General features: G+C 40.6%; 2 protein-coding genes across 2 annotated transcripts in view; one reads left to right on the top strand and one right to left on the bottom strand.

Moving 5' to 3' along the window:
• Window positions 1-948, top strand: part of LOC129409516 (pyruvate kinase PKM-like) — a 1,844-nt gene extending 896 nt beyond the window's left edge. The window contains exons 2-3 of the mRNA XM_055155872.1: window positions 165-346; window positions 556-948. Coding sequence (XP_055011847.1) covers window positions 165-346; window positions 556-662 — 289 coding nt within the window. The 3' untranslated portion in view covers window positions 663-948. The remainder of the gene's footprint in view (window positions 1-164; window positions 347-555) is intronic.
• A 1,755-nt stretch (window positions 949-2,703) lies between these two features.
• On the bottom strand, window positions 2,704-21,945 carry LOC110169435 (potassium/sodium hyperpolarization-activated cyclic nucleotide-gated channel 3-like). Its single transcript, XM_020934976.2, has 8 exons — window positions 21,317-21,945; window positions 13,067-13,490; window positions 9,974-10,135; window positions 9,505-9,723; window positions 7,384-7,530; window positions 6,032-6,272; window positions 4,746-4,910; window positions 2,704-4,172 (listed from the first exon to the last, which is right to left on the bottom strand). Exons 1-8 carry the CDS (start codon window positions 21,943-21,945, stop codon window positions 2,707-2,709), a joined length of 3,453 nt encoding a protein of 1,150 aa, XP_020790635.2. The 3' UTR covers window positions 2,704-2,706.
• Between the last annotated feature and the right edge of the window lie 1,183 nt (window positions 21,946-23,128).

The raw sequence follows: 23,128 nt of genomic DNA, 5'->3' as shown, positions 1-23,128 counted from the left end.
AATTAACAATAATTTTAATAGTTGACTAGTCTAGCTACAATTAGGAGCAAATACTCATTGTAGAATGATCTATTGGTCTGTGCCTCCAAATAACTATATTTCACTGAGTTTGTATTTAGTATTTTTTGTAAGAAAATACATTTCCTTGCTCTTCTCTTCTCTAGGTCTGCTCAAATGCTGTCAAGGTACAGGCCCCGTGCCCCTATCCTGGCAGTGACCCGCTGTGGCCAGACTGCTCGCCAGTGCCACCTGTGGCGCGGCATCTACCCCGTCATGTACACCAAGCCCGCCAATGATGTGTGGGCTGAGGATGTGGACTTGCGTGTCAACTTTGCCCTGGAAGTTGGTCAGTATTTTTTTTTAAAATCACCCAAAATATTGAGAGAGAATGGTATTGTTCTTATATCTATTATTGTATTGTTCTTCCTCTCAAGACACCACATGATTTTACTGAGAACTAGCTGTGGATCGCTTGATTAGAAAAATGATAACTGACTACTGATAAATACTAGCAAAAAATATGTGTGACTAACAATATTCCCTATATTTTCATAGGCAAGCACCGCAAGTTCTTCAAGTCCGGTGATGTGGCGATTGTGGTGACTGGATGGCGCCCAGGCTCTGGCTACACCAACACCATGAGAGTTGTGTTGGTGCCTTAAATTTAGAACATGGACATGAATAATTATTTTAAAAGTTTAAATCACCCTGCTCCTCTGTCAAAAACGCCCACTTCATTGAAGGACTCAAGATGGCGTCATTCAGTAACAACATGATTCCTAACAAGCTTATGTGCATTTTACTGTCCAGATCATGCTTTGAGCTGACCACATTTTTCGAGCCTTTCTGTTCTGTATTATAAAGTGGATGAACGGGCAGGTGGTGAAAGTGTGGTTATGTTTTGTAAAGCATGACTTGGTTTCTATCCATTAAAATACTCCTTTCCTATTTGATGGTCTTTTTATTTATTAGAGTTGTAATAGTTTGTAAAAGCTATAAACTATAAATAACTATAAAATACACTGACATGCAACTGGATGGCCTAGTGGTTAGGTCACAGCCCACATTCAGGGCAACATGACTGCCTTGACATGGTGAATTTGATTAACATCTTTGATAGTTTACGGACTAGTAAAAAAAACAAGCAATTGAACTCCAGAAATACATGTTTTCAATCAATTCAATCACTATAGTTTTCAATCCTTCGTAATGTGAGTTTCAACCAAATTAATTAAAGATTACAACAACACCATCTCAAAGCATCAATAATCATCTTATTTTATTGCATTTTGTAGCTAAAATAAAATATACCCAAGATACATACAGTTGGTGATATTGTGATAAAATCTGGTGGTAAAAGGCAGCGAGATGAATTTAATGTATACATAAATGAATATGGCTGACAGAGGCCCCCCCTCCTCTCTACCAACAAAATCAACTCCACACCTTTCCCTGTGGAGGCCTCTGGTATTGCCAGAGTTTGGTAATGAGGAGAGTGCTATGTATGAACTGATTGTATCTTCAAATAAGCAAACCGTAAAATCCACCGTTTTGGTTTTCCCTGTAGACAAGCTGCAATGTTGTAGTTCCTTGATGGCCAAAATAGTCATAAAAACAGACCCAAATATTAACAGCATAGATGTAATACTTGACTATAAAATTGTCATTTAATAATATAGCATAGCATTGCAAAGCAGCAGTTGTTGACAAGATGCCAGTTTGTACAATCCAATGATTTTTCAATGTAAGAGGTAATAATGCAGGCAGCGAAATGCAGCTTCTTGAAAACCACGTGTGAACAATGTACAGTATCTGCTGGTAGCCCTTTGACAGGTGCAAGAAACATTCAGATCCATCTTAGTGATTGGCTGGTTTGAGGATGTTTGATTATCCGTTGTCACTTCTTCACACATTTGCACTCAACTAAAAGACCAAAAAGTTCTTTGCTTCACAGTACTGTTGTTAAGCCATAAAAGCAGAATATTGCATACTATTCTAGTGGCACACAGACCTTGGCTCAGATGTATTCCTTGACACTACGAGTTGCTATTGTGCGGGAAAGTAATAATAAAAAATAAATATGTAATGAAACAATGTCAAAAATATAAATACATTTCACTTCTCCCAAAACAAACATTACATTCACCATTTGAAAGCGATCTGAATTGTGTGCAATATTGCTAAAAATGCTATATTGGAAGACATGCTATAATAACATAAATCAAAATTTAAATAAACTCAATCAAAAGTGCACAGTCTGTTTTTGTTCAAAGTCAGTGCTGGAAAGGGTTAAAAAAGGACAGTCATTTTTGGTTTTAGTTATAGTTGGATACAGTTTTGGGCATAATAATTTAACTAAGGAGCTGTAACTAAAAAGATTACACAGTGACAATTGTTCAAATAAATATAATAAATATAAAACAGTATTGATATGATATAATACATTTAACAATTCATCCATTGCATGAGGTGCTATAGGCTATATTTATCAGTAGGTTTGAATTTTAATATTTTAATCAAGGAAGTCCTGTAGAAAAACTCCATTGTTGTCCCTTAACAATTCCATTCAATATTGTTTATAAAATCTCCAGTCTGATTACGAAAACACACCCTCCCGCTTCAAGCATTGGCAAAGTTGTAATGAAAATGATGCCAAAATCTTCATTGTGATGTTCTGTTGGCATTAAAGGAGGGTGTGTGTGAACCTCACAAGCTGGAGGGAAGTTGTGACTGTGAATTTTCAGTGTCTAACATTTCCACTGAATATGATTGATTTTCTGAAGAGTGGGGTGCTATTACCTTATTTTGAGGTTCAGATTCAAACTGTGATTGACTAACTGGGGTGCCTTGTCCTGGGATTGCACTGTAAGGTTTACAGACTGAAATGGGGGAAGAAAATGGACTAGATGTCACTTCTGAAAATCCACCCATTGCCAAAGGCCTTTCTTGGTGTATAGCACTGTGCGAGCCTGAGATAGTCTTTATTTCCTGGGTAAAACATTCCCCCAAGGACTCTGCCTGGACTGATCCGTGTGCACTGTCCACTCGAGGGGGACAGGATGCTTGAGGGGCGAGGGGGGTGTGGTAAACTGTCCTGGTTTTAACAGGGCTTTGGACATTTGGACTGGGTATGGGAGGGGTGTAGCATGGCGAGTCCTCAGCTGATCCGTACTGAGCAAGAGATGCCAGGGCAGAGTGCTCAGGTACCACTTGGGGCAGGAAGGCAGAATGGAGGCCTGCCAAACTGTGTTGGGCCAAAGATGCGGCTGCTCCAGATATGCGGCCACTGGGAGGGTGAGCACTGGTGACAATGGGGAAATATGGAAGATTTAGGCTGGATGTTCTAACCACTTTGTCATGCCTCCCTAACATCTGGTGCCCTGTGCCATGAGAGGTCTGCTGCAGCTGGCTCAAAATGGGACCGACTGAACTAGAGATCAGCGGGCTTATGACGGAGGAGGAGGGGGGCGGAAATCTCCCAGGCAACCTCATTGTGGCCCCCTGCTGGAGAAACTGTGGCGGTACGCTTGTGAAGGCGCTGAGGAAAGGTTGAGGGTGTGGTTGTGTGGTGGAGCAGGTGTAGGACACAGTGCACTGACCCATTGAGAGGACGGAAGGGATGTGGTGGGGAGGTTGTGGGATAGGGACAAGAGGCTGCATGCTGCTGGTGAAGATGGGTTGAGCTGGTAGTGTCTGAGAGACTGTGCCACATGAGACGTTGGGGGTCCTGAGAGACATCACATTGGGGGTCTCCAAAACTGTATGTAGTTTAGTGGAGCAGACAGGAGAATCAGATCCCGACCCACCGCTGGACTGTCCCATGTGGACTCTTTTTGAATGTGGCTCTCTGAAGGATGCACTGTGGGTCAGAGGATGGAAGAGGATGGGAGGTAATTGGGAGTGGTGGGCTAAAGCTAGAGCCAGAGGTGTGGTCGCGGCTGCAGCCTGAAGAGGAGCCTGGACAAGGGGGGCCCATATGACCGGGGTGGGGGAGGGTGAGGCTTGGGGTGGAGCTATGCCCTGTGGAGAGCTGGTCTGGATCAGCTGAGTGCACTGGGCCATGTCCCGGTCGTGTTGAACAATTCTTTGGATGATTTCATTCTCCTGGAGGTTCAGGGTTCCTGAACTTTGGTGATGCTGGACTTTGTGTTGTAGAACAGAATTCCGTTTACCTAAGTAGACAAAATAGAAAAATAATAGCTACAAAGCTAATGTCTCCAAAATAGTAAACCATTTTGTACTTTTAAAGGTCTTATATTACACAAAATGGATTATATTGAGCTTTAAGCCATGTTAAAATGTTGTTACCTCATCAAAAACATACTCAGAATGTGACTAACCCTTTGTTATTAGTCTGTCTACATCTCCAAAGCTGTGTCATTGAGCGATAGTTTTCAAATTAAGAGCTACTTTTACCTATTTTTTTGTAGAAAGTGGGTACTCCAGGGCTAAAATTATCCAAATAATTGTAGTGAAAGTGTATGGAGGTTAAAAACACAGTGGAGCACTTTGTATTACCACATGACATCACAAGGTGGAACAGACTCTTTTCTGTTTGCGAGAATAACTCTCAAGGCAAGATTTGTGTGCTAAACGTGTGAATGAAACAAAACTCCAGGTATGGTTTTGATGAGGAAACAACATTATAATATAAATAAGAAAATAGAATAATATGGGCCCTTAATCATTTTTTGACCTAATCTAGTTAAATATGACCTCTCTACATTTTAACACATTTCTCTCACCAATGCGATCGAGTCGGTCCAGAGCCACTGTCTCAAAGGCCCTCCTCATCATGGGATATTCCTCCAGCACCTCATTGAAGTTGTCCACAGACAGAGAATACAGGCGGCAGTAATTATCGGCACGGACACTGGCAGTCCTCCTGCCCCGAGTCAACAAGCAGATCTCTGATGAAACAAAATGGACACAAGTTTATTAGCATTTGCTATCTAGCTTCATAAAAACAAATGTAATCAAAAAGTACCTTTATGGGCCATTCATAACAGCCAGGGGGAAACTAGTATTATTAGTGTTACATGGAAAAAACAGTAAAAGGGAAAAGCCACAGATGGAGCACTTAATGCAATTTCTGGAGCTTACCGTTCTGTTGTCCTGACCTCGTCTTTCATGCCAGACTCCAAAAAATTTAATAATGTGCCATTTAAAAAGTAGACATACTGTTTTTTAAGAACAGAATTTTTTTTGAATCAAGACTAAACATTAGTAATTTTTACCTCTTGCAATATTTTCACTATCACAAAGACATTCACCACCAATTTACCGAAAAAGATAACTATTAAAATTTAATACCAAGTGACATTGTTCCCTCTTGAAATAGAGTGCTTTTATAAATATAGATTTTTCATTTTTATTTTATTAGGACATTTAGGGAATGGGTGGAAGCCAAGGACAAAATTATTAATTTTGACTCAAGAGAGTTATAAATGATCTTATGTAATTGACATATGTGTTGAAGATACAAACTGCACTCATGAATAAATAAATAAAGAATTTCATTCATAATTTCACTGGAAATCTGCAACCATAACAAAAGCAACAGCAGCAGAGTTATGGATTTCAGATTTAAATATTGTTTTGACAAAAGGGAAAACCCCACTGAGGGATTCAAAGATCACAAAGCTGTTCCCTCTTAGGACTACTGCCTTTTAAGGAGATGATGTGGGCATTTTGTGTGGTAATAGTCTGGAACGTTAAGCTGTTGGTGCTGGGACAGAACAAAAGCACTGCTCTACAATTGTTTTGCATTAAAATCTATAATAACAGCAAATTTCAATAGTGAGACCCACTTTCATGGCCCTTCTAAATAAATAAATAAGACTGTTTATATAAATGTTTTAACATTTATCTTATTTTGAGTTTATGTTTTATATATTTCCTAGTTTCTAACATAAACACATGTTATTTATTAGATGCTCATCTCATAAAATCCCAGTCACAAAATAATAATAAATATATCTACCTCCCCAGTCACCATTAATTTATTTATTTACATGTAACTTAATATTACCTCCAAAATATGATCCATCAGTGAGCTTAGTATCTGTGCTGCTTTTTGTGATGACGCTGACAACCCCATGTTGAATGAAGTACATCTTTTTGCCAATAGTCCCTTCACGGATGATGTAGTCTCCCGGCTGAAAGACCTCAAATCTCAGCTTGGTCAACATTGAAGTGACAAAATTTGGATCAGCATTGGCGAACAGTGGCATGGACGCTACCAGTTTACGGCAATTAAAGTTGATAATTTCCTGCAAGAGAAACAAAAAAAGTGGAAAAGTTGTCAAAAGTTGAATACTGGCATGAAACACAATTGGTTTGCAGCACATGTCTAACTGTCTACATGTGTACATTTCAATCATTATAAAAGCAATGTGGTTAACAGCTTAGTGCTCCGTTAATGAGGTTTTCTGCGCGCTTTAGCTATTACTAATCAGATTACATGACTGCTAACATCATCATGCAAAGTAAGGGGCCATATTAGATTATTTTGAAAGTAAACAATTTAGAAGGACAATGCTCTGATAAAACAAATACACATTTTACATTTGTTATACATTTGGTTAGTGCACTGGGTCAGAGATGGTTAAAGCTACACTATGTAACTTTTATAAAGGGAGGTGATGGAGTGTTTGTCTCCATGTTGTTGTTGTTATATGTATATATATATGTGTGTTTAGATTGATAAAAAACACTGAGGTAGGCCCCACCACGGATCTGATCAGTAAATGATCAGTAGCTTAGTGGTGTCACCTGTTTTTACATATTACAATGAGCATAACTAAAAAACACAACCTAGGACTGAACTGGCACTACATTAAACCCTGTTCTAGATCTAGGATTAAACGAGTCTCAGCCAATCTAAACATAGCCAGGACTTCTCAGGGTTATAAAAATCCAATAGTGATCTGATCCCAGTAATAATAATATGCCCTTTTTATTATATTGTCATCGGCTCTGTGTTCGAACACAGACACTTCCTGCCATGCTTTGAGGAATGACTGGTGGATTTAAACACAGTCAAGAGTGACTCCACAGACAAAGGAGACTTGGAAATATCCATATCATTATATATATGTATATAATATACAAGGTATACATGAAAACTAAACCAGGATTTAATGAGCTCTAAATCAACCAGGACCATTGTAGCCCTATTGGCCAAAGTTAGTTGATGAATAAAACAAAACCGAGCACTTGAAACCAATATATTTGGTGGCCTAAAACTTAAAATGAATCTTCTCCAAGTAGAGCAGAAAGCAAAACAAAACAAAACCAGCATCCCACCGCTAATACCTGTGCCACCCTTTTACAATCCTCTTCATTTGCATTTTTTAACTGACACTAATTGGACTAACTGACCTCTCTGAGAGGCTCATTGAGCTCCTCCAGGATGCTCTCCTCGTCAAACATCTTGCCCTGATAGCGGTGCTCATAATAGTCATGGATCCTCTGGCGCATGTCGGCAGGCAGTTTGTGGAAGGACATGTACTGCTCCACTTGTTTGTACTGTAAAGACAAGCAGACCAATAATGAGATGTACATTAACAATGCAAATACAATTTATCTTACACACTTTCCTTTGCAACTTGCACTGACAGAAAAAGTTGTATTTGTTTATGAGAACTCTGTAATTAAAACATATTGGACATATTGATTAATGTCCAATCTCGTCTAGGAAAGTACTACGTAAGTCTAATACCTTGTTATTAGTAGTAGTACCTATCAGTAAAATGGATGTTTCTTTCAAAAACAAAATCTAATTATTTTCCCAAGTATATATGTGAGCCATGTTTACTCTATATATTATCTATATTTTGTAATTGTATCATAATATTTCTTCTATTTTTTGAAGATGATTCACAATGTATTTCTACCTCCCTAATATATATGAAAGTAATGTTTTATTACTGAAACAAAGTGAAAATGCCTATCAAAGTAAAGTGAAAATGACTTGCAAAGCCTAATCCTAATGATTAGTATGATTGATGCTTTGGCTCAGAGGTGGACTGTAATGTGCAGGCTCATTATTTTAACAGTGAAACAGAGGGGCCATCTGTGAGACCAGCCCACTGAGTCCCATCTGACACACACATACAGGGGTGATCTGCTGCAGGCTCAGGCTAACAACATTAACACTGTGCCCTTCAGCCTTGCTCTCCTTCTCCCAACTGTACACACCCAAACCTACAGGCTACAGGGGGACAGGACAAGTAAAGGGCTTGACAGTGTTGTTGTTTTTAAATAATGTCTCAGTATAGGATAGTTTAATGTATTTATTTCTAAACACTTTAATTATAAATGTATGACAACAATAGTTTCATATTTAATCAATAATAACTCCCATGTTGTATTGACCAATTAAGAGACTACAGTGTTCTACTTTGAAACTTTCCAAAGTGGACCACACCGTCTGAACGAAAGGGCAAAGAGTTATAAAAGTTGTATGCTACATTGTTCTTTTTGAGACAGTTTTAGTCGCTTCTTGGCAGCGGACTCGTAAAGAGCCTTCAGGGGGATCAAGGCAAAAGTTTTTGAAAACTTTTGTTTGGGTCCCGTAGACTTCATTGCCAATTCTTAATGTTTGGTTTATTACACAATTGTTAGAAGTGTTCAGTATCGCCTGTAGCCACAGCTGCCCAGGGACAGAATGACAGATATAGCAACCAGCTTTCACCTCCAGTCACTAGAACACACTGTTATTTTCATATAGGAAAGAAGAATGAAATGTCTTTTCCAGAGAGAAAACATCAAAGCTGAGTGAGATGAGATGCCACCAACTTTTTGACTAAACCACAATCGCTCATTCTTAAGATCGAAAAAAAAAACATCTGGCATCTCTTACATGTGCATGCATTCTAATTGTGCAACTATTTTATTATTTTGTTATTCAAAGATTTAATTATTTATTTATTGTTTTTATTGTCACATAAGTTTGCCACTTTTGTTTTGCTAATTTGCATATTTGTTATGCATCTCATGCTATGCTAATATTTCTTATAGTTTTGCTAATTTGTTATGGCTAATTTGTGTTGATTTGGTTTAGTCCTTATGGTGCCTATAGGGAATACAGTTGGGTAGACCAGAATGCACCTGGGTGGGCCTATGTTTTTTACCAGTCCGCAGGAGAAGCAGTTTGCCTTGTTGCCTCTCCTCCTTCTGTTGTTTGTTTCGCCTGCACAAGAAACCAGTGGAAATACATTTCTGGAATGAACATTGCTTTTGTTAAGTTTGTACTGCCTTAAACCACATACCCATGGTGCCAAGTGATTATTTGAGTCTTAAGTTTGTTCACGCTTTTGTTTGTTAGATTACCTTGACAAAATGTTGAAGTCAAAATAAAGCAATAGGGAGAGTAACACAAAGTGTTGCATTATCAGTCTAAGGGAAAGTACTTAGGCACTGCAGAATACATAAAGTGCACAAAACTCAGCACTTGTATAAGACAGACATTATGCCATCGTGCAGAGAGAGGACGCCCACCTTCTCCTGGTACTGCCTTCTGGATGAGTCCAAAGACTGGATCAGAGCAGTGGCATGGCCCACGAACATGGCAAAACAAGTGGCACCTACGATCATACTGAGGATGGTGAGCCAGACGTCAGCCATGCCTATGGGAGGGTACAGGCCATATCCAATACACAGCATGTGGCTCATGGCCTTGAAGAGGGCATAGGAGTATTGCTGACCCCACGTGTCATTCTGGAGAACACAAAGAGCAAGATAATTTCTCAGCATAAAAACAGAGATGAACATTACGATGGATCAATTAGATTATTGTTTAAATGCTGATGTGTTTATGTCTATTTTGTGCCTGGTGCTCCATACCCTTCAGGCATATTTCTGTTATTACATTTAGTTTCTCCAATTATTATATTTGAATTATTATAATACATACGGTATATATTATACACATGTAACCAGAGGCTCTACAAAGACAGTGCACACTTACCACCATCTTGTTCCTTGTGACCCAGCAGTCTGCGGGGAAGTCCTGGAGCATGGGCACCAGGAATTGCAGGCACCCGTCCCAGTGACACAGCAGCAGCATCATCCCAATCAGGTTCATGATCCGCACCATGGCACTGGCCAGGTCATAGGTCATGTGGAAAACCTTTAGCAAGGAATATCAACAAAACATTAAAGTATTTCACTTCTTAAAATTCAAGTTATCAGGAGAAATTAGACAATGCTACTTACTTAATAAAATAAAATTTGGGGGCTTAGATTACTTAATTTGTACTTTTTTACCAGGTTTTATTTAATATTAAAGCTTTTATAAAACTCAACTCAAAACATTCTTCAAATTCCAGTTTCATGCAAGTTGAGCGCTGAGTCACATACAATACTGAGTGGGCCAATGTCTGATACTAAACTTAATCTTCAGTGCAGTACCACGGCAGTTTGTCCGTTATGTAAGAAACTCTGAGCTACATCCACAGCCCTTGGGGAGAGCAGCCGCAGAGAGAGGAGTAAACACACATCCACAGGAAAAGTTTAGTAAGATTAATGTGTGTTTAGGTTGAAGACAACCACATGCAAGTTGGGAATTAAAAAAGCAGCTGGATCTGAATACTTTAAAGACATGGGATGAATACAGTATGTGTTGAAGATTATGGTATGCTGACAAATCATTAAATGTAAGTGAATGATTTGTGTGTGGCGGCGGGCTGGTGTGGGCTTGCTCATTGCCCCACAGCTCAGCTGCCGTGTGTTCGAGTTCACCCCGGTGAACGAGAGGGTCGCGTCCCTGCGCCTTTGGATCGGGGACAGGTCTCTCACTGTGGTGTCGGCCTATGGGCCGAACAGCAGTGCAGTGCGGCTTTCTTGGAGTCCTTGGGAGGGGCACTAGACAGTGCACCAACCGGGGACTCCATTGTTCTACTGGGGTACTTCAATGCCCACGTGGGCAATGACAGTGACACTTGGAGAGGGGTGATTGGGAGGAACGGCCTCCCTGATCTGAACCCGAGCGGTGTTCTGTTACTGGACTTCTGTGCTAGTCACAGTTTGTTCATAACAAACACCATGTTCGAGCACAAGGGTGTCCATAAGTGCAAGTGGCACCAGGACACCCTAGTCGATGATCGACTTTGTAGTCGTGTCATCTGACCTCCGACCGCATGACTTGGGCACTCGGGTGAAGAGAGGGGCTGAGCTGTCAACTGATCACCACCTGGTGGTTGGCAAGCTCCTTGGTGGCAAGGCTCCGGGGGTGGATGAGATCCGTCCTGAGTATCTTAAGTCTCTGGATGTTGTGGGGCTGTCTTGACTGTCATGCCTCTTCAACATCGCGTGGCGGTCGGGGACAGTACCTCTGGAGTGGCAAACCGGGGTGGTGGTCCCTCTGTATAAGAAGGGGGACCGGAGGGTGTGTTCCAATTACAGGGGAATCACACTTCTCAGCCTTCCCGGTAAGGTCTATGCCAGGGTACTGGAGAGGAGAATCCGGCTGATAGTCGAACCTCAGATCCAGGAAGAGCAGTGTGGTTTTCGTCCTGGTCGTGGAACACTGGACCAGCTCTACACTCTCCATAGGGTGCTCGAGGGTTCATGGGAGTTTGCCCAACCAGTCCACATGTGCTTTGTGGACTTGGAGAAGGCATTCGACCATGTCCCTCGTGGTGTCCTGTGGGGGGTGCTCTGGGAGTATGGGGTCCGGGGCCCTTTGCTAAGGGCTGTCCGGTCCCTGTATGACCGGAGCAGGAGCTGTGTTCGCATTGCCGGCAGTAAGTCAGACCTGTTCCCGGTGCATGTTGGACTCCACCAGGGCTGCCCTTTGTCACCGGTTCTGTTCATTGTATTTATGGACAGACTTTCTAGGCGCAGTCAGGGGCCGGAGGGGGTCCGGTTTGGGGACCACAGGATCTCATCTCTGCTGTTTGCAGATGATGTTGTCCTGATGGCTCCTTCAAACCAGGACCTGCAATGTGCACTGGGGCGGTTTGCAGCCGAGTGTGAAGCGGCTGGGATGAGAATCAGCTCTTCTAAGTCCGAGGCCATGGTTCTCGACCGGAAAAAGGTGGCTTGCCCTCTCCGGGTGGGTGGAGAGTCCCTGCCTCAGGTGGAGGAGTTCAAGTATCTCGGGGTCTTGTTCACGAGTGAGGGAAGGATGGAACGTGAGATTGACAGGCGGATCGGTGCAGCGTCTGCAGTGATGCTGTCGCTGTATCGGACAGTTGTGGTGAAGAGGGAGCTGAGTCGAAAGGCGAAGCTCTCGATTTACAGGTCAGTCTTTGTTCCTACTCTCACCTATGGTCATGAACTCTGGGTAATGACCGAAAGGACGAGATCGCGGATACAAGTGCTTGAAATGAGTTTCCTTCGCAGGGTGGCTGGGTGCTCCCTTAGAGATAGGGTGAGGAGCTCAGTCACACAGGAGGAGCTCGGAGTAGAGCCGCTGCTCCTCAGATGGCTCGGGCATCTGTTCCGGATGCCTCCTGGACGCCTCCCTCGGGAGGTGTTCTGGGCATGTCCCACCGGGAGGAGGCCCCGGGGAAGATCCAGGACACGCTGGAGGGACTATGTCTCTCAGCTGGCCTGGGAACGCCTCGGGGTTCCCCCAGAGGAGCTGGAGGACGTGTCTGGGGTGGAGGAAGTCTGGGAGTCCCTGCTTAGGCTGCTGCCCCCGCGACCCGGCCCCGGATAAGCAGACAAAAATGGATGGATGGATTTGTGTGTCCAGAAATTTGCCATAAACTGTTAGTTAAGATTGTTTAGTTAGTATAAATCATAGTGCAGTCTTAAAGATGCACTATGTAACTTGTCCTACATGGCTCCATAGAGACATTATTGCCTTTCCTGTATGGCATTAACCACATTTATCTATCAAATATCAAAAATCCCTGGAAAAATATCCCTTGTTACTGCGAGTGGGGGGCATCTCTCCACAGATATAACCTGTAACTTGGCCTGGTGCTGTCACTTGCTTGTCTCCATGGACAGTACCATACATTACAGGCACACACCTCCAAACAAGCAGAAAAGTTACATAGTGCACCTTTAAATATTTATCCAAAAATAACCAATACAAGCTTCACAGTACCTCCTCCCACTGGTGAATGTAGCGTATAAGTCGGGACAGTCTGAGTAAGCGCAGCAAACTCAGGATCTTCGTGAAGCGGACGATTCTCAGAGCTCGGGCTGTTTTGTAAAAATCAGAGTCTATTCGTGTCTCTACAATAAGGAAAATATAGTCCACAGGTATAGAGGAAACAAAATCCACCATAAACCAGCTTTTTAGGTATTTAATCTTGATTTGTTGAGGGTCCAGGATGATTTCTGTGTTGTCCTCTTTGACAATGCCTGTGCGGAAGTTAAGGACCAAATCCATGAGGAAAAAAGTGTCCGAAACGACGTTAAAGACAATCCATGGAGGAGTGTGCTCGTCCTTGAAGAATGTGATACCCACCGGAATGATGATTAGGTTTCCGACCATCAGCAGCAGCATGGTCAGGTCCCAGTAAAATCTGCAACACAAGGTAAGTTATTTAGTAATTTATAGCAACATATTCAACATAATATTGATCAGGAATAGCAGTTGTAATATTCACCATATTTATTTAAAAAAATTATAAAATCCTTATACTTTTTGCAAATGTTTGTGGTTTCACTCTAATCTAACAGAAGACAAATACACAAACATGTACAAATTTGGGTTGTCAAAAGTCGATATCAAAACTAGATACTCATTTGAGCAAGTATCAGCACAATGGGACAGCAATGAAACTTTCTTGAATAGCTTTATAATGATCTTGAGCTGTGTCACGAGTATAATTATTTGATTATATTCTTGTATGTAGTAAAAAAAAAAACTTAATTGAGAAGAATTCACAACATCAAAATCTACAAAAGACAAGCAATAAATACATATAATGAAAACTTTTAGCCACATGAACTAGTATACACATGGACCATTATGGAACCTACCTGGACAGTTATACAGATATAAGGCCACATGGTAATATAAAAGAAAGTACTATGATTTAATGTTGAAAATGACTCCATGGTCTAAATAAAGTTTTTATTATCATTGTGGTATTGGATTCTATTCCTTAGTGTTGAAATACAGTTGTTTTTTTCCCTTTTATTGAGTATATTTTACACACTCAGAAACTCAGTAAACATTGTTGGTTTAAAAGTGCAAATTTTTAATAGGCAACATAATTCATTGTGCAGTGCAGTGCAGAAATTTTGAATCTTCCTGGATAGTCTGAAATAGACCTGTGTGACATCTGTTCAGCAACTAACAGAAAATACACACCACATAATATTTATCCAGTTGGCTCTGCTTAACAATGAGATTTCCCCTTGAATGAGCATTAACTGTTCAAACACAGTTTGATCAGTTCTCATCTGGGAGTCGTACAAGGACAACTGGAGAAAAAATGCAAATGAAGCAATTTACTGGATGTCAATACTGGGATTAAAAATACTGGACAATATTGGGGCATACAAATACATAAAAACTCAACTGCTGTGCTATCTCAGTTTCTATTTATGTTTGTCTCTTTGACATTACTTAACTCAAAATAGGCAACATCTTCTGAAAGGGTAAGCAGTATTAAACATGTGGGGTTAAATTATAGTATTAGTAGACTGTAGACAGTAGAATAATCATTATCCAAATAATAAATATGATGTATATAGGCCTATCACAATAATTAATACACGACTTCAATATATGAAAGCTGGAACAAGCTGGAATATTTTGGGGATCAATATTTATTGAGTGTACAATTTCTTTGTAATAGTGGGGAGGCTTTTGCCGTTTTTATAACGTAAGATTTGAGAGGTTGATGGTAGAAAAACTAACTTCTTTAGCTAATTATTGCTTCATTCTGCTATTTATTTGCCCTTTTATTGATGCTGCCTATTTAAAAACTGGTTTAGTGGAATAATATTGCTTAGTGTCAGTGACATAAAGTAGTTTCAATATTATCGTTTACCGAAATACTACAATTCAATTCTAACATAAGTTCTTGTCTGCACTTGTCCTCTTCAAAATGGTTGCTTATTTTAAACATCACAAAATCAATAAGACTTCCCTTTAAAAGCTACACAGTTATTCAAGAGAATCAAAATAGCTAGTTTTTACAAATTATTTCTGAATAAAGACTTTGATGTTATCTGAGGATACAACTACAACTCAACTGCAGTGCTGTTTCAATTTCTATATATGTTTTATTTTCCTTTTTATTACATCAAAATAGGCAACATCTTTTGAAGGAAGTATGCACTATTAAACTTGTGGGGTTAAAATATTGTATTAGTTGACTGTTCAAATCATTGTTCAGATAATAAATATTATATAGTATTAAATATGATATAGGTTCTTGTCTGTTTGAAAATGGTTGCTTCTTTAAAATATATCAAGAAATCAATTCCCTTTAAAAAGCCACAAAATTATTGAATGAAGACTATCTGAGGATATTTCCCCATTCACAATTCACTGTAGATCTCAAGGCTTTCGAGGACATCCATTCTACTTTTAACGTTTCACACAAATTCCCAGTGGGCCAGCCCTGTGTAACGAGGAACAAGGGAGCTCTTTACAGTGGCTGAGTATTTGTTATGGCGCCTTCAGTTAATTTGCGCTTCTCTATGCAAAATCCTGCCAGGGTACAGTAAGGAGAGGTGACTGTTTACCATTCAGAGGTGAGCGTGCTAGAGGAAGAACCATGCAGCTGTGTGATTGCATGTCCAATCCTTTTTAGAGAGCTAATTAAAGTGTGATCGATCGCGACAGGAGGCGGGCACACCTACAGTCTTTAGGGTCCTCTGAGGCACCACCAGAGGCATGGAGGCACTACACCATTAAATGCACTTCATATACTAACACACTATGTAATTATTACAAAGGTAGAACATGCAATATTGTTCAGTTGGTAGATTTATTAAATGTGCTAATGTCATTCAGATGCATAGGAATCTAGTATTTCTGTATTGATAATTGATTATACATTTTCAAGATTTTCAAGAAATGTCTGAAAAGTAAGTCAAAAAAAAATTAGATCTCATTTGTATAACTAAAGCTGGATGATATGGCAAAAAAAGATAATCACTTTTCTCTTGAATTTATCTAAATTCTCTATTGTATTTTATTTTTTCTTAACAAAAACAAAATTGATTTTATGATAAACAAGATAAATCCAGGTGTCATTTAACAAGAAAAATAGTCAAATTTCTTCCTCCAAACGACATATTGTTACTGACAGAGGATTGGATGTGGACCTCTCAATTAAAAAGACTCAAGATGATCACTGACAATAAAAATGACTAAACCTCAATCTCCATTAAAATTTGATTAAGTACACAGCTGGAAACCCATAAAATATATTATGAAATTGTAATAACCACAAACTGACTAAATAAATACCTGGGGATTCAATGTGCCAACCTTCAGCCACAAATTACAGTTGTACTGAATGTGCAGGTCATTGTACCATTTAGGAATTAGTTGTCCAGACTATGCAGTAAACAGCTGTGTGGTGCTTTTACAGGATTGGTCTTGTGAATTGCAGACACGTGCTGCTAATCACTGCACCTTAGTTCATTAATTAGTCATTATTTATTAGCAGGAGTGCACACATCCCGTTGCCAAGGTGATGTGCTGCTTTTTAGACCATTTAGGTAGAACACACATAAGCTATAGTAGGATACATTCACTTTGTGGGCCCTTAATCTAGAAAAAATATATCTAAGAAACATGTTGCAGTTTTCTGAAAATGTGGTAATATTCTGGAAACCTGGCAATTCTTGTAAACTTAAGACAGCAATCCTTTTCCATTTCCGTTTCTGTAAAACATCATCTTATTTTTTTGCCTGTTGTCTAACAGAGTATATTCTTGCAACAATAAAAAGCCCAGCTGCACCTCAAACATAAAAAAAAAAGTTTTTAAATGGTTTCACTTTTTGCACTAAAAGTTCTAGCCTGATTCATCAGCCGATTTCATTTCGTAGAAACTGTCTAATCTTGCAGCATTAGAATTCGTACACTAGAAGGTAGGCGGGTAATATTTTCATTTAACCAATCGCTGCTATTTGGTTGTGATGTGTGTAAAGCGCCACTAACGGGGCTAACTGGTATATTAAGCTTTTCCCAAATCCCGTAGGAAGAAGGGTAATAATGTCTTTCCCATTAAAATAAAAAAATTAAAATTCACCAAACAATCTCTTTATTCCGGCTTTAAATCCTCAGTCTCAGGAATCGTTGCCAACACAGAAGGTATGGCTCTTCACTGATTGACTGGTGCCCAAACTTGCAATTCCAGGGTTTTTGCAAACTGTCTAGTGTATTCCGATTCCTGACCTAGTCACTGGAGAGAAATTAAATTGAGCGGCGGCACTATGTGGCGCCAGCCTGGCTACCAAAGTGCAGTTTGATGAAAATCATTCACAAATGTTATGTTGAGTTATTCAGTATTATTGGGCTATCTCCTTCTATAGAGTTGACTTCACAAGCTCCTCCATGTTTTTAAAGTCTACACACCTTAACAGGATTTATTCTGGTCATTTCAGGACTAATACCTTCAGTAAAGCAGTCTTGCCATGACATGTATTATTTAAAAAATGCTTTACTCCTTTGCTCTCTCATCAAGCAACAGTGGTGCTTTGACAAATGAAGCGATGTTTAACCATTCTAGATACACATATATATATATATATATATATATATATATATATATATATATATATATATATATATATATATATATATATATACACATGTGTTTAAAGCATACTAGAAAAATAGTTTATTTTTTTGACTGGTTGACTTGTGGTTTAGCTGAGCTATGCAATTTTGTTGAACAATTTGTTTTTTATGACAAATCCCTTTACCTTACATTGAACATCAACCTTCAGTGCTTAGAATCACTAAAAGCAGTAACTTAGTAATGGCGTAGTGTGGCCATTTGTCCTAATCAGCTTTCTGTTGTTCTCTGCCAAACAAAGCATTTGCATTGGGCCCCTCATCTGCTGCTCTGCCTCTGACACACTGCTCCTAATTGCATGTTCCCTCTTTGAGCTTAAATCCACCGTTATCTCCTGGGAATCCATGTCAACTCCAGAAGTCACCCTCTACCAAGCCAGATGTTTCATAGTTAGCATTATAGCCCACGTCATGCCTACCAAACAGCCCAACATCTGGGCTAGGGAAAGGTTCTAAGGGACAGCACATTGCTAGGTATAATCTAGAGTTACCATTATTTGAAAGTTTTGAACTCACTGGACCTCTGCTGGCCCTGAGAGGAAATTTGCACCATGCAGGTCAAATGGGCAAAAGGACGAGAACAGCATTACAAAAGAAAGTGCATATAAAAACAGGCTTAAATGGTGAAAAGAAGCTTAGATCAATCAGGACAGTTGAAAAAGAGAGAGAGGAATACCATGTAGAACACTGGCTGTCAGAGCTAAAACAACACATAACAGCCTGTGTGTAGATCTTAGGTTTAGCACACACCTGTACTGTGTCTCTGGATCAAGTATACACCAATCAAGCATATTTACACTGCAACAGACTCCTCTTCACGGAGTCTGCTGATGGTGATGGTGCACGGAAGACTTTGATACAACACAGACGCTGCCATAAATCAAAGTGGGAACAAGTCCTCTGTCACAACACATTACCGCACATAAAAAAAGACGAGCTGTAGACGTGATTAATGCTGTCCTTTACAGTGGCCTTTAAGGGGTTATGGAATACAGTGCATTAGAGCTGGATGATTTTGTAAAAGAAGATCTAATTGCAATTTTGGCGATATATGTTTTCAAAATGGGACTTTGTAATGTAAACAACTCAAGGAGCTTTAACTTTTGAGTGAAGACTGAAGTATGAACTGATAAACTGAGAGATGTCTTTCACTCTTTCATGAACTACAGTTAAAACAAGACTTTTCTATTGAAAAAGATGGAATATTTAGTTCTGTTATCTACATAATTGTCTAACCTTAGCAAAAATGAACATTGTGATCAATTGTGATTTAGTGTGTTAATGGACAATGTAAAATATTTGTGTTGCTGAAATACATAAATATATATTTTGTATCAGTGTATTGTCTCTTCACTTTGTTTAGCCTTTCAAGGGTTGTCTACAAATGTTTTTAAATAAGTTCTGCACTTTTTAAATGCCAGGTGCCAGGTGTTGTGATGGGAGTTTAAGTCAAAAATATATTGTATTATAAAGGGTTATACAGAGAAACTTTTAGTCTAACTAGACCCACAAATGTAATTTTGTTGCAGCATGATTCAAATCTTGAATCTACTGACAAATAAAGAAGCTATGGCCTTGTAAGTATCAGTTGTTACTGTGTTAAGAATATTGACATGTTAAGGATGTTGTCTGTGTACAGCGCCCTTACAATGTGAAGCCAGTGAAGCCTAGATGCAATCTACCTCGTCAAGGTATAAAGTAGTATTTTTCTTTTCTTTACACAAACGTGTGCTACCAGAGTAATGTAAAAAAGTAACTCATTGCATTGCTGTGTCCTTGGGCAAAATGCTTGTATCATGTGACAGGTGTTTGAGGCAAAGGGACCATAGGCAGCCATGCTATGGACATCTGTACCTATAATTGTAGAAACACTTGAGTTAAAGGACTTACATTACACTATTTTCTGATCTAGGTTGTACTGTAATGCTGTTTCCTCATCAAAAACATACCTGGAGCTGCATTTTGTTTCATTCACACATGTTTAACACACAAACCCTGCATATTTAGGCTGAGTTCTTCTCTCAAACGGAAAACACTCTGTTCCCCCTTATGACATCATATGGTAATACATACACTGTGTTTTTAAACTCCATACATCTTCACTACCATCATTTGGATGATTTCAGCCCTGTAATTGTCAATCTCTAGTAAACTAAAGGTAAAAGGTAGCTGTTAAATTGAAAACTACTTTTTCATGACATCACAAGGTGGAACAGAGCATTTTGAGCTTTGAAGATGTAGACAGACTAATAATAAACAGTAGCTGGAAAATGTGCGAATGAAACACAACTCCAGGTATGTTTCTAATGCGGTAACAATGTTGCAGTCAATTTTGCATAAAATAGGACCTTTAATTCATATGTAATGCAACTTATAATTATTATGAGTAAGCAAAAAAAAAAAAGAAAAAGTAAATACTGGCTCAAGAAAAGTGACCAATTAAGTTTTTATATAGCCTTATGTCAGCTAACATTGCAGTGCAGGAGATTACAGGGCAGTATACTTTTCTTCCATTTCCAAGCCTAAATAATACATGGATAAAAAGATAAAACGTGACTGACAATAAGCATGACACCTTAAACACAGCAGTCAACAGCTGGGAGCCCTGAATCCTCACATCATCATTTCATTTCCACCCGATCTCTCTGGACCTGTGCCGGCCGTGAGTCCCCTCTGTAGCCACACGTTGCTGCTCCATTAGACTAATTGTGTCATAATAATCCTACCCTGATGTGTGCCTCTAATATCTTCAATGGTCATGTTACCCTATTTTGATTACCCCATTTCAAAGCCCCCGCTGCTCTCTCTCTGTAATCCACTGGCCTCACTAAATGATAAAAAAAGTGTAATTCTGATGAGTGGAGAGAGTGGCACACATCTCTGTACAACTGGACAGAAAATATGATGACACTGAGCTTCAAGGTTAAATGTCAGGAAAATCCCTTGATGGCAGACATAAACCGTGCAGGCTGGATCATTGTTATGACATGCATTTGAATACATGTTTTATAATGAAGGCTTAGACATGTAATGTTTAAAATTGTGGAAAATGCATAGTCTATTGTTCATCGTGCTTTTTGAAGTATAGGACAGTTTTAGGCTTCAGACAAACTTAAATTTTCAGAAGAATGATTTCATGAGAGGCTGCTAAATGGGTGTGACCCTTGGCATCATAAAAGCATCAGTAATTATGGTTCAAAGAAAGATTTTTGAGGAGGAAGTGCAATTGTGTCAGCCATCTGTAGGCCAGAGATTAAACGTGCACCTAGACCAAATAAAGGTCCTGCTCCTGCATCTGTCTACACAACATGTGGCTTTGTGCAGGGTTCAACAGGCTGAATATTTTAATCATTCTATGGAAACATGGAAATCATTTGTTATCATACTATTGATTAACTTTATTTTTCTCTGGTTTATCCGGTAAATATGTACAGAACAGACACTCTCCATTTAGAAATGTCATTGTTGCTGCCTGTGCAGCTGAGCTGCACCAAAACAAAACAAGTTGTGCCCTTTACGCCAACTCTGTGACGGGACACTGCGGCACTTCTGCTTGAAAGGCCAATAAAACACAAGCATTACCTAAAGTCACTGTATGGATGGATGATCCAGAAGCCAGCTGACTTGACCCTCTCTCTCTCGTGCTCCACGGCCCGCTCGCTGCCCAGCATCCGCAGGGAGAACTTGTTGACTCCGGGTTGGAGCATGGCCCCGAACTGGCGGTGCATGAATCCGGCTTGGTAGAGACGGTCATCCTCGGGGATGATCTGCTCGGAGCCCTCCAGTTTTATGAATGAGGACTGGTCATACACAGAGTCCTGTCCCGTGGCACCGCTGAGCGCAGAGGGACCCCTCTGCTGGGCCCCGGGACCGCGCTCTGCGTCTGCCTCAGGCAGCAGGCAGCGCTGCTCCGCGGGGTCCACTGGAGCATGTCGCCCAGTGAGGGAGCACAGGCTGCCCCGGAACAGGCGGCAGTCCCCGTTCAAGTTGGTCTTGACGTTGGTCACATCCCGGTCCAAGTCCTCGGACCTGGCCTCCTCGATGCTCCGCGCACTGCTTGCGGGAGACAGAGAGGACAACTGTTTGAGCCCAATACTTTTCCTCTTGTCCTTGTCCCCATTGTCTCCATCATCAATCACAAACGGCTTCTGTCCTATGTTCTGCGGCAGGCTGTAGAGCCGCTTGCGCATGGAAGACTGAAATCTCTCCATTTTCAGAAGAGGGGCACGCGCTGAGGGTGGCGAGGGGAAGCACGCGGATGAATCATGGACCAGACGCTCGCGGTGCTGGTGGTGGAGGAGAGGCAGTGACGGCGCATCTGCAGCAGGTCTCTCACTGGGCACTGTCCCGGTTCAAACATTGAGATGCGTCAATGGACAGTGCCCGTTGCCACTCGAAGCTCTATGAACGCACGCAAATCCTGGTGTCCCGCGTGCAGTAGAGCGCATCAGGATGCAGCATGCTGCGCGTCGGACGTGCCGCTCGCCCCTCAATGACAAAGCATCATCTGCACCTCCCAAAATACAGACGAGGTGATGACACGCGCAGCTCTCGCACGGCGCTGACATCACGCGCCCGTCCAGCAGGCTCTCTCTCCAAACATGTAGATTGGTGGGGTCAATCCCGCGGATTTCTCCAGGAGACAAGAGCACGCGCACATCCCACTCGCGAGCAGCACTCAAGGGAGGACCAGGACAGTGGGGTTCAGAGGTCACTGCTCCAGCCCTGTCAGAAAACAGGACAGGTCCTGACACCTGACATGTGCATACGCATGTTGGCGCGAACACAGAGCTTTCACTGGACGCATGGCAACACAACATGGCCTTTTATCGCATCATGTGTCTATGTGTTGCATGTATGGACTCAATGTAGGCTCTACTTCTCTGAAGTCCTTAAAAATTCTGGTGACTGGCTCAACCCCGCACATAATGTATGCAAAGCATGTGTTGTTGACTGGAGAGAAGAAATTTCTCACTGAGGGTAATTGATTATTTCTAATTTTGACATATTCTGTTCAGACAGTTGGCAACAGCCCACAATGAGCAGAAATGTGACTGCACTGATGGGAAAAAATATGTATTGGGCGTGTCAGCTATAAAATAGCCCACATGTTCATTTGACTTTGTAGATTTTATTGGTGCCGGCATTAAGTTACCATTCAACCATATTGACATTTTTAGTAGGCCACATTTTTTTTTCTGCTAATATAGAAAATGTAGGAAGGCCACCTTCATCCTTTTTATTGTAAAACAGTTGTTTGTTGTTTGTCTGATCCCAGGCACAGAATGTGACACAGAATAATCCAGCATATTACATTTGTAAATGTCTCTTTTCAGGTTTGATTTTTCAGTGCTCAAAGCCGCAGATGTCGGTTGGACTAGCCTTGTACAATGT

Source organism: Boleophthalmus pectinirostris, unplaced genomic scaffold, assembly GCF_026225935.1.
Source record: "Boleophthalmus pectinirostris isolate CB_2022bp ecotype Guang Dong unplaced genomic scaffold, ASM2622593v1 HiC_scaffold_2, whole genome shotgun sequence".
NCBI classification, from domain to species: Eukaryota; Metazoa; Chordata; class Actinopteri; order Gobiiformes; family Gobiidae; genus Boleophthalmus; species Boleophthalmus pectinirostris.
This window is presented reverse-complemented; position numbering and strand designations above follow the sequence as displayed.